This window comes from Phyllobates terribilis, unplaced genomic scaffold, assembly GCF_046119375.1.
Source record: "Phyllobates terribilis strain yellow unplaced genomic scaffold, ASM4611937v1 Scaffold_5__5_contigs__length_657084704, whole genome shotgun sequence".
NCBI lineage: Eukaryota > Metazoa > Chordata > Amphibia > Anura > Dendrobatidae > Phyllobates > Phyllobates terribilis.
The window spans coordinates 417,300,073-417,314,942 of NW_027362765.1; the positions used below are offsets into that span (position 1 = coordinate 417,300,073).

A 14,870-nucleotide genomic window follows, 5' to 3' on the forward strand; every position below is an offset into this window, starting at 1 on the left:
AGGCCTGGATTTGGAGTCACCCCCAAAATTAAAGTGGAAAAACACACTACAGGCTGATCCAACTTTGATGTAATGTCCTTAAAACAAGTCAAAATGAGGCTGAGTATTGTGTGTGGCCTCCACGTGCCTGTATGACCTCCCTACAACGCCTGGGCATGCTCCTGATGAGGTTGCGGATGGTCTCCTGTGGGATCTCCTCCCAGACCTGGACTAAAGCATCCGCCAACTCCTGGACAGTCTGTGGTGCAACGTGACGTTGGTGGATGGAGCGAGACATGATGTCTGGGGAACGAGCGGGCCAGTCCATAGCTTCAATGCCTTCATCTTGCAGGAACTGCTGACACACTCCAGCCACATGAGGTCTGGCATTGTCCTGCATTAGGAGGAACCCAGGGCCAACCGCACCAGCATATGGTCTCACAAGGGGTCTGAGGATCTCATCTCGGTACCTAATGGCAGTCAGGCTACCTCTGGCAAGCACATGGCGGGCTGTGCGGCCCTCCAAAGAAATGCCACCGCACACCATTACTGACCCACTGCCAAACCGGTCATGCTGAAGGATGTTGCAGGCAGCAGATCGCTCTCCACAGTTTGATTTCACAGAAGTTTTATTCACTTGGAGTTATATTCTGTTGTTTAAGTGTTATCTTTATTTTTTTGAGCAGTGTATTTAAGACTGGTGCAGTCGAAACTCGTCGATCTTAATATTGGACACTTGGAGGTTGCCGATTTCCATATTTATGGTTTTATTGGATTTTCATAAATAAAGTTTTTGGACATTTTATTTCCGGATTGCTGGAGATGTCTTCCTATTTTCTGCATAGACTATAACAGAAAACCAAGCAATGTGAACTGAGGTCTAAGATGGTACACATGCAAGAAATAAGAGCATGTTCACACTAGCAAAAAGATACAAAACCTACAAGAGACAAAAAATATATAACACATACCCTACCATCATTATATATAAATGTAAAGCAAAGTTGCATATGAAATATAGGGTACTTAGTGAACTATTTTTGATCAAAAAAAGTATACAAGCCGTCCTACCAGCGACAAGGTGACCCTAATTGGGACAGTCCTACACTGTCTATATTAAAAACCTTTGCTTTACATTTATATATAATGATGATAGGGTATGTGATATATTTTTTGTCTTTTGTAGGTTTTATAGACTATAACAGGTACAAGTGACAGCTGCGAAGATCATCGCTCGTATGCAAAAATTGGACATGTGAATGAGATCTTATTATAGTCTATGGAGTAGTTCACATCTTACTTTTTTCCTAGGACCGAGTGGTTCGCACAAAGTCACAGACACTTGTCCAGTATCGGAAGTCTATGAATCCATGAAGAAATCGTACAGCACTCGGATGCCATCTGTGTGATGTCCGATTTTTACAGAGTGTTTGATAGAAGAAGCCGGAGGAAGCTCTTTTTCTTTTATTTGCCATTGGAGAAAAACTGATGAAACTCTGTCCAAACTCTGATGGTAAAAACTGACACTGACCAAACTGATGAAACTCGGGCTGATTTTCTCATAGCAGAAAAGTCACTGACGACTTAATGAGCCTTACACCCTGTAATTTGGCACCATCCTGACCCTGCTGCAGATCAGCTGTGTGGTTTGGTGCTCGTCTCCTCTTTATAAGTCAGCGAGCTCGTAGAAACCACCATGTCTGTCTGTGTTTTAACTGAAAAAGAATTATTTCTGCATGCCAAAAAAAAAAAACACAAAAAAAACCTTGAGTACTACAAGTCTCAAGATTGCTGGTATCGCCTATAGTGCCCAGAAGCTTCTCCTCCATCCTATGGTCTTTTATTTTATTCTTTGTGTCTCATGCACATTAGTATAAAGGTTGTAGTATGTCTTTAACCCTTTCACTCCCTTACATAAGAGGAGGTGGAGTCATAGCATTAATAAGTGCAGAGGAATAAGAGCGAACTCCAGTGCAGGTGAGCAGCCAAGTCAGACACAAGGACAGATTACTAGGGAGCAGGCTGGGACACAGATCCTCTGGTGACATTCTTGGAACCTTAAGTGGATAGTCACCAAACTACCAATGAAGATAAGAACCGCGGTCACACCGTGAGGTGGACGAGACCGGCTCTACTAAAGAACTGTCCAGAATAATAGAACTTTTCTCATTTCCCAGAAGATGTGGCACCAGCTTTTACTACTCACTTACGGCCTGATCCCTTTGACCATCGGAAAGAGTTCATCCATGTAAGCAAAACTTTTTATTATGTTGTATTTCAAAAAAATCAGAAAGAGCAAAAACCAAGTAGGAAGATCTTCCATAAACCTATACATCCATGTCAATGTGGGTATTGTGGGGTCACATTACAAATGGAAGAAAGAGCTTAGAAATAATATTGTAAAAAAAATTACATAAAAATTACTTTTATGACATGTTAAATGTGGGTTGGAGGAGATCATAATGAGGCCATTCATGTTATAGAGAGAGCCTGTCTGCACAAAAGGGACTTCGGGTGCAAGATTTTCACTCCATGGCATGTTTCATTAATACTATGACATTCCTAGGTTCATTGATTTCCAATAAAATATAGGATTACCAATAGTTGGGTGTGAAGGACAGGGGTCCCAGATCCACATGGGGTCTGCAAAGCATCGGTTAGGGGATAATAGTTTACACTATACTTAGTTACTAAAAGATACTGTCCCAATTCAAAACATTTTCACCTATGCGCAGAACAAGGCTGGGGCACATGGTGACTTTGGTGGGCAACACTCATCGTACGGCCAGAGTTTGCTCGGTGTTGCTGCTACATTGCAGTGCAATACTAATGAATAGAGTCACATTGCAACCCCTGAGGATACTGTAACAAGCGAAACACAAAAAGTCTATTTATTTTACTCCCTTAAATACTACCAATAAATCCACAGCACTTACAGACATCATCATCCCTGTCCCCATTGGCGCTCACAATCCAAATGATCTATCCCTATATACATTGCGGGAAACCTATGCAAACATGAGGAAAACATGCAAACCTACACTCCTTGGATGTGAACTCAAGATGTCAGCAGTGTGATAGTGCTAACCACTGCGCCACTACGCTGCCCAATAAAGGTCCAACCATGCCCGATTTTTTTTTTTTTTTTTACACATGCTTGTTAGTCACATTACTTTTAGACCTCATTCACACATTCGTGTTTTAGCACATTTGTGAAAAAATACTGCTGGTGTAATCAGTGTCTTGCATGTGTGTGTCATTTGTGTGTCATCCGTGGGTCCGTTTTTACCATCAGTGTTTTTCAAGAATGGATAAAGAGAGAAAAAAATTACAAAGCTTCTCCTACACTCTGCAATGTTAGGCATCCTTCACACGTCCTGGTGTTTCCGGTAATGGAAAAAACAGTACCGGTGAGATCCGGGGTCCTTGTCCGTGTGCCATCCGTGTGTGCGTATGCTGTCCGTATCAGTGACCTCCTCTTTTACCCATTTATCTGCCAAAAAAACACCAAAGCAGGTCCGTCGTAATCCAGATTGATGTTCCACGACAATCCTCGACTCTGCTATAGTACAAACCAAAAGTTTGGACACACCTTCTCATTTAAAGATTTTCCTGTATTTTCATGACTTTGAAAATTGTACATTCACACTGAAGGCATCAAAACTATGAATTAACACATGTGGAATTATATACTTACCAAAAAAGTGTGAAACAACTGAAAATATGTCTTATATTCTAGGTTCTTCAAAGTAGTCACCTTTTGCTTTGATGACTGCTTTGTTAAGTATATAATTCCACATGTGTTAATTCATAGTTTTGATGCCTTCAGTGTGAATGTACAATTTTCAAAGTCATGAAAATACAGAAAAATCTTTAAATGAGAAGGTGTGTCCAAACTTTTGGTCTGTACTGTATATCCGGAGGCTGTGATGAGCGGTGACATCAGTAACGTGACCGCTTACCACGGCCGCTGGAGCATAGTGAGAGTAGCATGAGAACCTGGCTGCAGTTAGGAGCGGTGACGTCATTAAGGTCACTGAAAGTACAGCCGGCAGTTTTCACAGAAACTTCTGTGTGATCCACCAGCTGTGAACTGCGGTGACCTTAAGGAGTTTGCCCACCCCTGGTCTACTGGGATTTTCTGCTACAGTTTCAGAACATCCACACATTCTGTACGCATTGATTCTTTTGGTCTTTTTTTGTAGGATTTGACAGACGAGGGTCACACAACCATAGATTCTTTCATCAAGGCCGATTATGCTAATGACACTCTGGTCAGACTCTGCTCAGGGTTTAATCAGAGTGTCAGCATAGTGTGTGTGATCTGATTCTCTCAGATGAGAGAATTGGAGCTCGTTGTGAGAAGATGGAGAACAAAATTTCTCCATTTTCTATATTGTGTCAGTGCGCAGAAATCGAATGGCACTCAGATGTCATCCAAGTGCAGTCTGATTATTTCCATTTGCTCATTGACTTGCATGGCCGAATGTGATCCAAATATTGAATTAAACTCGGACATGCCGTGATTTTGTCCTCGAACCGGCTCGGTCCAAGGAAAAAATCTGACATATGCCCCCTAGAGTATCATTGGTCAGAGTGTGATCCAATATTTTGTCAGATCGCACTTGGACCGATAATACAGTGGTATGAGTGAGCCCTAATATACTTTAATTACCAAATGTAGTATCCATAAGTTATAATTGATCTGTCAATTTGATCTCAGAGGGATGTGACTTTTGGTTACTTACAAGCAGTGTCGAACTGTGGTGCCAAGGGCCCACCAGTAATCAACTCCAGGGCCCCACTTTTCAGCTACTTGCAAATGTGACATTATTCTCAATCACAAATTTATGTAACAGTGAACTGGGTAGATTGTTAAATGAGTAAGATGCTGCCTTTATCTGTACATAGTGATTCAAGTATAGTGTGCCAAGTACTGCTCATATAAGAGGGTGGTGGGGCCCACCGGAGGATCCTCCTGTTCTCCTGTGGGCCAGTCCAAGCCTGCTTACAATAATCCTATGGATATGGACAATGTCTAAAATTTCATGTGATGTCCACATCGCCATCTCCAACAGCGGCGCTGAGAGACCAACCTACATTACATACTACATTAGGAATATAGATTGTGTCTTGCGCTCTGCTAAATGAGTTTTATGCTTTATTCACGGAAAATCCCTTTAAGCTTTATTTTTCGTACAGTTTATCTGACAAGTGCATGTATGCAAGGCAGAACCAGAGTGTTATGAAAGCCCATGGCTTAGGAATGGAAGCAGACTATTTAATTAAATTCTGGCAGAGAAAGCTAGGCACCAGCCGTAACAACAGGACATGGAGGCAAACAGGAATATTAACTGAAATGATGAATGAAAGGATGAAAATATTAACAGTACGGAGTGATTCGTGGGGAGGAGTAAATAAACTGCAATGTCAATGTGCTCCTTTGTCCTCCACAGAGGTTACTTACTACTGATTCCAGCCGAGATTCACTTTCCTTCCAATGAAACACTTTGTGTAGATATCCGGGGAGCTCCAGAGGCCCTTAGGGTCACTGCCACCTTACAGCATGGCGTAGAGGACAGTATCCTTCTCCAGGAGATGATGACAGAATCCCAATTATTCAAGTGTGTGCAATTTAAGGTATTCATCCAATATTATGCTAATTATCCACTGTTCAATTCATCAAATTTAGGTTTAGACTTAATTGTGTTCCATCTAGGGCAATGTTTCTCCATGTTCCTAAGCAAAGCGCTCCTTACCCAAAGAAATGGCATCAAAGTACAGCAAAACTATGTCAATAAAATGATGAGAAAGGACGGAGTGAGTCCACGTTCACACATTCAGTATTTTACATCAGTATTTGTAAGCCAAAACCAGGAGTGGGTGATAAATCCAGAAGTGGTGACGTGTTTCTATTATACTTTTCCTCTGATTGTTCCTCTCCTGATTTTGACTTACAAATACTGATGTAAAATACTGACCAAATACTGGACGTGTGAACGTGGCCTTAAATGCATTAACATGTACCCCTGGGAAAAACATACCATGGGTTGGTCGAGAACCTTGTGTAACGCCAATGTCGGCATCCTTGCATAGTCCCTCTCTCTCCTCCTGGAAGGAAGCCAACATACTCACCACCCTGACCGCTTTGTGGTGTGCTTTTCTTCTGCTATGGCTTGCTGCGCAGGTGTCCCGGCGATGCGCGCTTCCCCTTTGGTTAGTTAGTGTTGGTGCAACTAGTCTGTTGCCAGGTTCATTTCCCTGTTCTAGTTAACCGTGATGTCTAAACCAGAACCTGTTCTTGTCACTCGTCTTGACTGAACCTGAAACCGCTATGGCAGTACCTGAACCTGAAACCTCTCCGGCAGTACCTGAACCTGTAACCATTATGGTGATACCTGAACCTGTAACCTCTCCGGCAGTACCTGAAGCTGTAACCATTATGGCAGTACCTGAACCTGAAACCACATATTCTAATACTCTATTTGACAAAATATCACTTCTTCCTCTCACACCCAATACTTCTACTGACCACGGCACTAGACAAACTCTTTTCAGCACCATTTTAGTTCCCGTCCATTTATCCTCCTATCTACCTTATCTCTTATTTCTTCCTTGTCTTTTTCACAATCCTACTCTGCTGCAGTGTCCCTCTAAACAGTCTGAGGCTCTACCTGATAAATGACTTTTTTTTACCCTTTTCTTCCTCTACCCTTTTCCAGTTCGATTCCCTCTCACTCTATACATTACTTTTACACATTTTTTTTACTTACTTTTCTTACTCCTTTTCTTGCATTTTGTATTAACTACTTCTTTAATTGGTTCATTCTCAACTTTTTATTTTCCAACAACTTATAAACATGTTTTCCATTATGGGTTTTTTTTTTTACATTTCTGTACCCACCCCTAAATGGGTGGTCCACATGTAGCTTGGCTCCCATTTTAGCTTTAAATATCCCTCTGTACTTGTAAACCCCATCTGTCTTATGACTTGAAAAAGACGCCGGTACGGGGTTGAAACGCGTTGTCTGAATAAAGGAACCCTCATTGAACTACCTTGCAACAAGAGACTGTTTTCCATCCACGCAGCCTATCCCCACAGTGCTTTTATTCCCTAAACTTAAAATTACTAGATAAACATGTCACCAACATCTTCCATTTAGTATTCTAGTGGTTATAAATGGAATATACTCAGATTGGGTAAGCGTCACTAGTGGGGTACCACAGGGGTCTGTACTAGGCCCAATGTTATTTAATATCTTTATTAACGACATAGTCAACGGGATAAATAGTAAAATATCAATATTTGCAGATGACACAAAGTTATGTAAAACAATTAATACAAAAGAGGACAGTGCAGACCTTCAGAGGGATTTGGATAAGCTGGGTAGGTGGAGCATTAAATGGCAAATGAGGTTTAACGAGGAGAAATGTAAGGTCATACATATGGGAAGGAAAAATGGAAGTCACCAGTACTCACTGAATGGGAAATCATTGGGGAATTCAGAGATGGAGAAGGACTTGGGCATCTTGATTGATAGCAAACTAAATTGGAGTGCCCGAAGTCAGGCTGCTGCTGTAAGGGCAAACAGGGTAATGGGATGTATCAGAAGAGGTATAGCTGCAAAGGATGAGAACATTGTTCTTCCACTGTACAAAGCACTGGTCAGACCACACATGGAATACTGTGCTCAGTTATGGGCCCCAATATATAGAAAGGATATAAATGAGCTTGAAAAGGTACAAAGGAGGGCAACAAAATTAATAAAGGGAATGGAGGGACTGCAATACCCAGAGAGGTTGGCAAAACTAGGACTATTCAGCCTGGAAAAGAGAAGGTTGAGGGGGGACATAATAAATGTGTACAAATATGTTAGGGGACAGTATAGAGACCTTGCCCGGGATTTGTTCAAAAGGAGGGATATTACGGTAACAAGAGGGCATTCACTAAGACTGGAAGAGAAAAGGTTTCAGCACCAGCATAGGAAGGGGTTCTTTACGGTAAGAGCAGTGAGAATATGGAATTCACTGAGTGAGGAGACGGTAATGTCGGATTCACTACACCAGTTCAAGCGGGGACTGGATGCATTTCTAGATACCAGGCAGATTTCAGCATATACTTAAAAATAAAATAAAATAGTAGGTTGATACAGGGATTTATTCTGACTGCTGGTTTCAGAGTCGGGAGGGAATTTTTCCTCAGGTGAAGATTGGCTAAATCATTTGGGGTTTTTGCCCTCCTCTGGATCAACTTTAGCAATTACAGAACTAACAGGTCGAACTTGATGGACGCAAGTCTTTATTCGGCTTTACAAACTATGTAACTATGTAATTCTGCGCTCGGTCACTCCCCTCCGGGGCGGGGTGCTAGCCGCACCAGCATATATTCTGTTTCTTTTCTACTAAAAAGTTTGGAGGGGCCCCACGTACAAAAAGGAGATGATGCAATTTGTCCATAAGTCTATGATGTAATACATGTGAAAATTGCCAAATTTATCTATTAGACTATATTTGAGCCGGATGCGTGTTTTAACATAATTTTTCCTCAAAAAATTAAGTTAGCCCCTATCCATACCATTCATGGGTCCATATTTCTTTCCGATCTTTCTCTTGTACAGACACCTCCTCCAGAAGGAGGCAAAGAGGTTGTGACTGTTTTTATGTCTCTTGTTGGACCAACCACACAGATGTCAGACAGTAAAAAAGTTCTGGTCCGAGCTGTAGGACACGCAACACTTATTCAGACCGACAAGCCCCTGTACAAGCGGGGACAGACCGGTGAGTAGTGGTTTGTGGGGGCATAATAAAAAAAAGTAATGTCCCCTCTTTTGCTCCCATTTTGAGCTCTTCTAACCTTTGCAGGGCTTAGGACTGAAGGACTAAAATGATCATTATAGAGCGTTACATAGCATTTACGATCGCAGAGATGAAAGTTGTATAATCTAAACAGGGCTATTCACAATACTAGTGACTTAAAGAAGTTGGTCAACTTTTTGGCCATTTTTTTTTTTTTTTTTCTACTTATTCATTTATTTGGGGTTCAAAATAATTTTTGCAATTGGGTTTCTTTACAAATTTTGCTCTTAGAGGCCCTTTGTTTCCCTTCACATTCAAGTTTAATGTCGTCTATGTCCAGAAATCAGGTTAGAGAAGCTCAGAAAAAGACATATTAAAAAAGAGTTAGAAACTTTCCTGTTAGACTGACAGGACGAGCTCACTGACGGGTTCTCAGTTAGAGATCGGCCACTTTCTCTTGGTAGTGCAGCTTTCCTCCCAAACTGACCAGCACAATGGCTGCTGGCGGAGGAGCATGTGACCAGACCAGTCTATCAGCCTCCCCTAATAGGAGAACAGCATTCCCATGTGGTGTTTTCTTATTGGAGGAGACTGATTCACAGGTCTGGTCACATGCTCCTCCGCCAGCAGCCATTGTTCTGGTAAGTTTGTGAGGAAAGCTGCACTTGCAAGGAAACAAGCAAGCCTGTAAAAGCAAAACTGTGCAATATTTGTAAAAAATACCCAATTTCAAAAATGATTTTTAGCTCAAAATAAATGCAAGAGTGTTAAAAAAAATGCTCCCAAAGGTGGCCAGTCCTTTTAATATGTGGCAGAGAAGCGCAGACCGAGGTGTAGTTGCTACGTCCCATAGCCATGGTTCTGTAGAATCAATGCCGATTGCCTCATACATAATGTGCTCTGTAAAATGTGGAATTAGATTGATATACTGAATATCTACCATTATTTCCAGTGAATTTTCGAATCCTGATTTTTAATAGAGACTTCTTGGCTGTTGAAGACATTGTAAGTAAGATCGTGTTACACCATTGATATACGACAGAAATATTTCCTAATTCTCCCAGATAAAAAGGCAATTCCATCAGTCACCTTTTCCTTCCAAAGTCAAAGTACTCAACAGTGCCATCATAAATATAGCTTTATTATGTCCCAAATTCTGCTCCTAAGTGACCAGATGACAGATAAGATCAGAGGTGCACAACTCATTTTAATCCAAGGTCCAAATGGTTATACATTTCCCAAGAGCCACATTAAAATGCAGGATGGCTTCATACCTGCAACCTTCACGGGTCTCACCACTGGAACTCTATAGCCTCATATATGTCTATGAGATTGCTGAGTTGATTCAGCAGAACCCACAGCTGGTCCAGACATCATGGTCTAAATTCAGACCTTGAAAATCGAGGTGTTTACCTCTGTTTTTTGTGTGAGTATATTTGTATGATTGGTATTTTCCTTTTATCCCTGTTTGTATTACCTTGGTTGGTGTACTGCCATACACTACTACTCCCCTCTTGCCTGGGTGGGGAGGAGGGAACAGACTGAAGGTGGATTTAGGAGCTCAGACAAGGCACGTGGCCCCGGCGTCTTCGCCTTTAGAAGTAATCCAGGGAACAGGGCTAGCTAGGGCGACCCTAGCATAAGGGACAGAGAAGGAGCCCCTGATCCCAAGATACCCAACAGCAAAGTCGTGACACAACATGTGAGAAGCCACAAGACACACACAAGTATGTCAGTGTAAAGAAGGTTGAGTGCCACTCAAAATGGCGTCATGGGTCGCAGGTTGTTCACCCGAAGATTAAGCCTAACCTTCGAATACATGGGAAGAAATGTGTGGGTGCCGTTAAGGAGAAGATGGACATTTTAAATATCAGACATCTAAACTAAATACATATATACATTCAGTGACCCCCTTATATATCTTTAAATTAATTCTTATCTCTTTCTTTTAATTCAGTGTCCTATGGTGGAGATACAGGTGAGTGATTGTAGAATGCACCTCAAATAGTCTACTCAAAAATGTCATGAGTGTATAATAAAAGAAATCACTGGCCCATCGTGTTACGTACATTCGGTATGGAGATTGTTCTTCAGTTTCAAGGGGCCAGGTGGTTGCATGATCTACGCACATACCATCTTACATCTCTACCAGATTGGCCATGAAAGTCATTGCTGCACATTCTGGCTGGGCGAGATGCCACTGGATCATGGTCAAAAATAGTAATTATGTCTTAAAATTAAAGTTTCAAGGAAATCCAAGGTTACATGTCTTCTATTTATATGTGGTGTTAGCTTCCCAATATGCCATTAATTCTTGTTTCTTTTTTTCTTCTCTCACAAGGATCCTAATAAAAATCGTATTGGTCAATGGTTGAATCTCAAACCTCAGAACGGCATCATAGACCTTTTCTTCTCCCTTGATTTTGAGGCTCCACTGGGAGCTTACACCATCATTGCTCCTCACGCTCGCGAGGATTTCCATGTGGCTGAATATGGTTAGGGAATAATTTTTTGGTTATTTTTTGTTTTATATACTGAAATCACATTGACATTTTAGGTGATTTTGAGTCCCACAAAAGAAAATGGATCAATACACATGGGTTTTACTCACTTAATGGCCTTGTGTGACGCTCGAAAGCCCTACCCTGGGAGATGGGGACTCGGAGCCGGGTCCTGTTGTTGTCGATGGGGTGCAGCCGTGGCCCGGACCCGCTTCATGCCCAGGGCCGTCACACTTTAAAAGGATGGTATGGGCTTATCTGGGTTGAGTGGCTGATCTCGACTACGCCACCTGTGGCACCTGGTGAAGGCCACCAGCGCTGCTGCAGTCCGCCGAGGCATGATGTTATGGCAGCCGTCGTTGTTACTACTCCCCACAGGCAGAGCAGGGCCTCAGGGCAGAGGGACAGGATGGAGGGGGTAGTAGTCTAAGAGGTCTGGTGCTGCGTAGCGCGGTGTAATGCAGAATAAAGAGTCCGGAGGCCATAGGGGTTAACTTCCAGGGTTTTTACTCACGATAGAGATGGCATTAGGAAGGCGTCTCCCTGCTCCTCGCGGAGTTCTGTGGTCACCAGAGACGGGGGGGTCCGACAACCTCCGAGTATGTCCAGCGTTCAATCAGGACCCCGCACCAGAGTGTTCCTAGACTTCAGACCGGGTCATTTCCTGTCTGTGTGTGTGTAGATAGGCCGGGTCTCCCTCTGAACTTCTCTCAGAAAAAGGTACGGGTGGCAGCTCCGCTCCTTCCGTTACCCGGTGGGATCCTCAGGGCCTACCGGGCTTTCCCGACCAGGACATGGAGTAGCAAGGTTGGGTGTCGGGGGCCGGTCCCCTCTTGCAGCCGGAATCCCTCTGAATATATCAGGTTGGCGAGGACAGGTGGCGTATTCCGCTCCGTCTGCATCCTCCCTGGGCGGTGGAGCTACACTCTTAAGCTCCGGGCCTTCTTGGTCATGGTCCTTGACCGGGCTGAGACATACATTATCCGCAGCCTGCCCCTCGACCCAAAGGCCGGGGTACGAGGGCCGTGTCCCCGTCCTCTGCAGGTCCACACAGGATCCACGCTCAGGGAGGGAGGTCACGATGAGGAACCATCAAAAGACATCAAAAGGACAACAAAAGACCATGAACCAAGATGGCTGTGTATTAAATATGAATTATTAAGTGTCACTAAAATGTGAGTCCTCCACCCTCACCCACTAAATGGTTCCCCTATCTCTTGGTTCCCCAGTCTCCCACTTCCAGCAGGGGCAGCACCTAGTGCATTCTAGCTCCCTCTGGTGGGAGAAGTGTGGTGTTGGATGTGGAGGTGGGGTCCTGACCATCACACTGTTCTTACCTCAGAGGAGGAACACTACACTCCATTAGAGAAGTGCAGCATCCCTGTGGCGGTCGAACCCTCAGGGGCGCCACAGCCTCAGTTCCATGAATTGGTGGAGGTTGTTGTAGTCATACCTAAATAAATTATACAGATATTACCTTACCAGTAGATAGTTGATAAATGTAGTTAGTTGGACAACCCAAAATAAATCTGTCATTGAAAAATAGTCTATTCTAAATGTTTTCTAATATTAATATTCCTATCTAAATTAAAAAATAAAAAAATATATTGCAATCTTCACACTATTACTAGGCTCTTGCTTCTTGTTGGTCACATGGACATTAGCAGCAACTCAGACCCTATTTGACTGTATAGAAAAATTATCTGAACATACTCCAATCTGGGCAAAACTCATTGTACAAAAGGAGGAGGTGAGCTGTGACATCACCTATTGTGAATGGTGGATCCTGTGTTAACAGTGCATTGAGCTGTAGGTTGGGTTGCTGCTAAAAGGGAAAAAAAAAACAACAAAAACTGTTTAAATCTTCTTCCTTAGCGAGTGTAAACGAACTGAGTGTGACTGGAGTGTGAGTACAAACGGAAGTAAGTGTGTGACTTGTTTTTCAGTGACTTTGGATTCAGGGAGTTTAGAAGGGAGGAATTTGGACTGAATTGCTGTCTATATTTTATTAATTCTTTACATTTCTTTTTACCTACCATGTCTGTCTACTGCAATCCCCATTAGGAAATGAGCTCCATTATTGACAGTTCTATCCAGTGTACATCTTGCCACATGTATGCAATCCTTGAACGGACGGTTGTGGGTGCATACTGCTGTGCGAGATGTGTGCACGTTGTGCGTTTGGAAGTCCAGGTACTGGATCTAAATGAGCAGCTGGCAACACTGAGATCCATTGACAATATGGAAAGGAGTCTGCTGCTCACTGAGCAGCTGCTCACTGGGGTAGATGTGGGGGAGAGTGGTAGTAGGGAGCTGCAGGGCAGTGAGGCAGCTAGCTGGGTGACAGTTAGAAGGGGGATAGAGGGAGGAGTGCCAGGGAGGCTAGACCTGATCTGGCGCACACCAATAAGTTTGCAAAGTTGGCAGACGAGGGGGGTGTCGGTACAGGAGTAGCAGTGCTACAGCAAGGCATGTCCTCTGAAAGCCGGAGGAGTGTCAGCTCCAGTAAGGGGGGAAATAGGAGAGCAGGGCAGGCCAGGAAGGTGCTGGTAGTGAGGGACTCAATTATTAGGGGAACAGATAGGGCAATCTGTCACAAAGACAGGGATCGCTGAACAGTGTGCTGCCTACCTGGCGCTCGAGTCCGGCACATCGCTGATAGGGTTGACAGATTACTGGGATGGGCTGGTGAGCACATTGGCACAAATGACAAAGTTAGAGGTAGGTGGAAGGTCCTTAAAGATGATTTCAGGTAATTAGGCTGCAAGCTTAAAGCAAGGACCTCCAAGGTGGTATTCTCTGAAATACTACCTGTACCACGTGCCATGCCAGAGAGGCAATGGGAGATTAGGGAGCTAAATAAGTGGCTCAGGAACTGGTGTAGGAAGGAGGGGTTTGGGTTCCTGGAGAACTGGGCCGACTTCTCAGTTGGCTACAGATTCTACGCTAGGGACGGGCTGCACCTCAATGGGGAGGGTGCAGCTGTGCTGGGGGAGAAAATGGCTAGAAGGTTGGAGGAGTGCTTAAACTAGGGATTGGGGGGGAGGGTATTCATTTTATAGGTGGGGAAGATAGTGCAGATAGTGAACTGGGCACAAATAAAGAAACTGGGGGTGGGGTTAGAACAGTCAATATAGTAAGAAGGAATAGAGGTACAGAGAGATACATAAAATGCATGTACACTAATGCAAGAAGCCCCAACAACAAAATGGAGGAATTAAAATTAATTTTGTTGGAAAATAATTATGACATGGTGGGGATATCTGAGACATGACTGCACGAGAGCCATGACTGGGCAGTTAATTTACAGGGTTATAGTCTGTTCAGAAATGACCATACAAACAAGCGAGGTGGGGGTGTGTGTTTATATGTAAAATCATCCTTAAAACCCATCTTGCATGAGAATATATGTGAATCTAATGAAAATGTAGAGTCCCTGTGGGTGGAGATAAGGGGAGGGGAAAAAAATAATAAATTACTGATAGGGGTTTGTTATAAGTCTCCAAAAATAATGGAAGCAGCGGAGAATATCCTCATAAAGCAAATAGATGAAGCAGCGACTCAAGGAGAAGTCATTATTATGGGGGACTTCAA

At 43.2% G+C, this 14,870-nt stretch overlaps 1 protein-coding gene across 1 annotated transcript in view; it reads left to right on the plus strand.

Moving 5' to 3' along the window:
- Positions 1-1,918: 1,918 nt before the first annotated feature.
- Positions 1,919-14,870, plus strand: part of LOC141273403 (alpha-2-macroglobulin-like protein 1) — a 137,958-nt gene continuing 125,006 nt past the window's right edge. The window contains exons 1-6 of the mRNA XM_073685172.1: positions 1,919-2,227; positions 5,436-5,619; positions 8,598-8,757; positions 9,728-9,780; positions 10,733-10,753; positions 11,117-11,270. Coding sequence (XP_073541273.1) covers positions 2,160-2,227; positions 5,436-5,619; positions 8,598-8,757; positions 9,728-9,780; positions 10,733-10,753; positions 11,117-11,270 — 640 coding nt within the window. The 5' untranslated portion in view covers positions 1,919-2,159. The remainder of the gene's footprint in view (positions 2,228-5,435; positions 5,620-8,597; positions 8,758-9,727; positions 9,781-10,732; positions 10,754-11,116; positions 11,271-14,870) is intronic.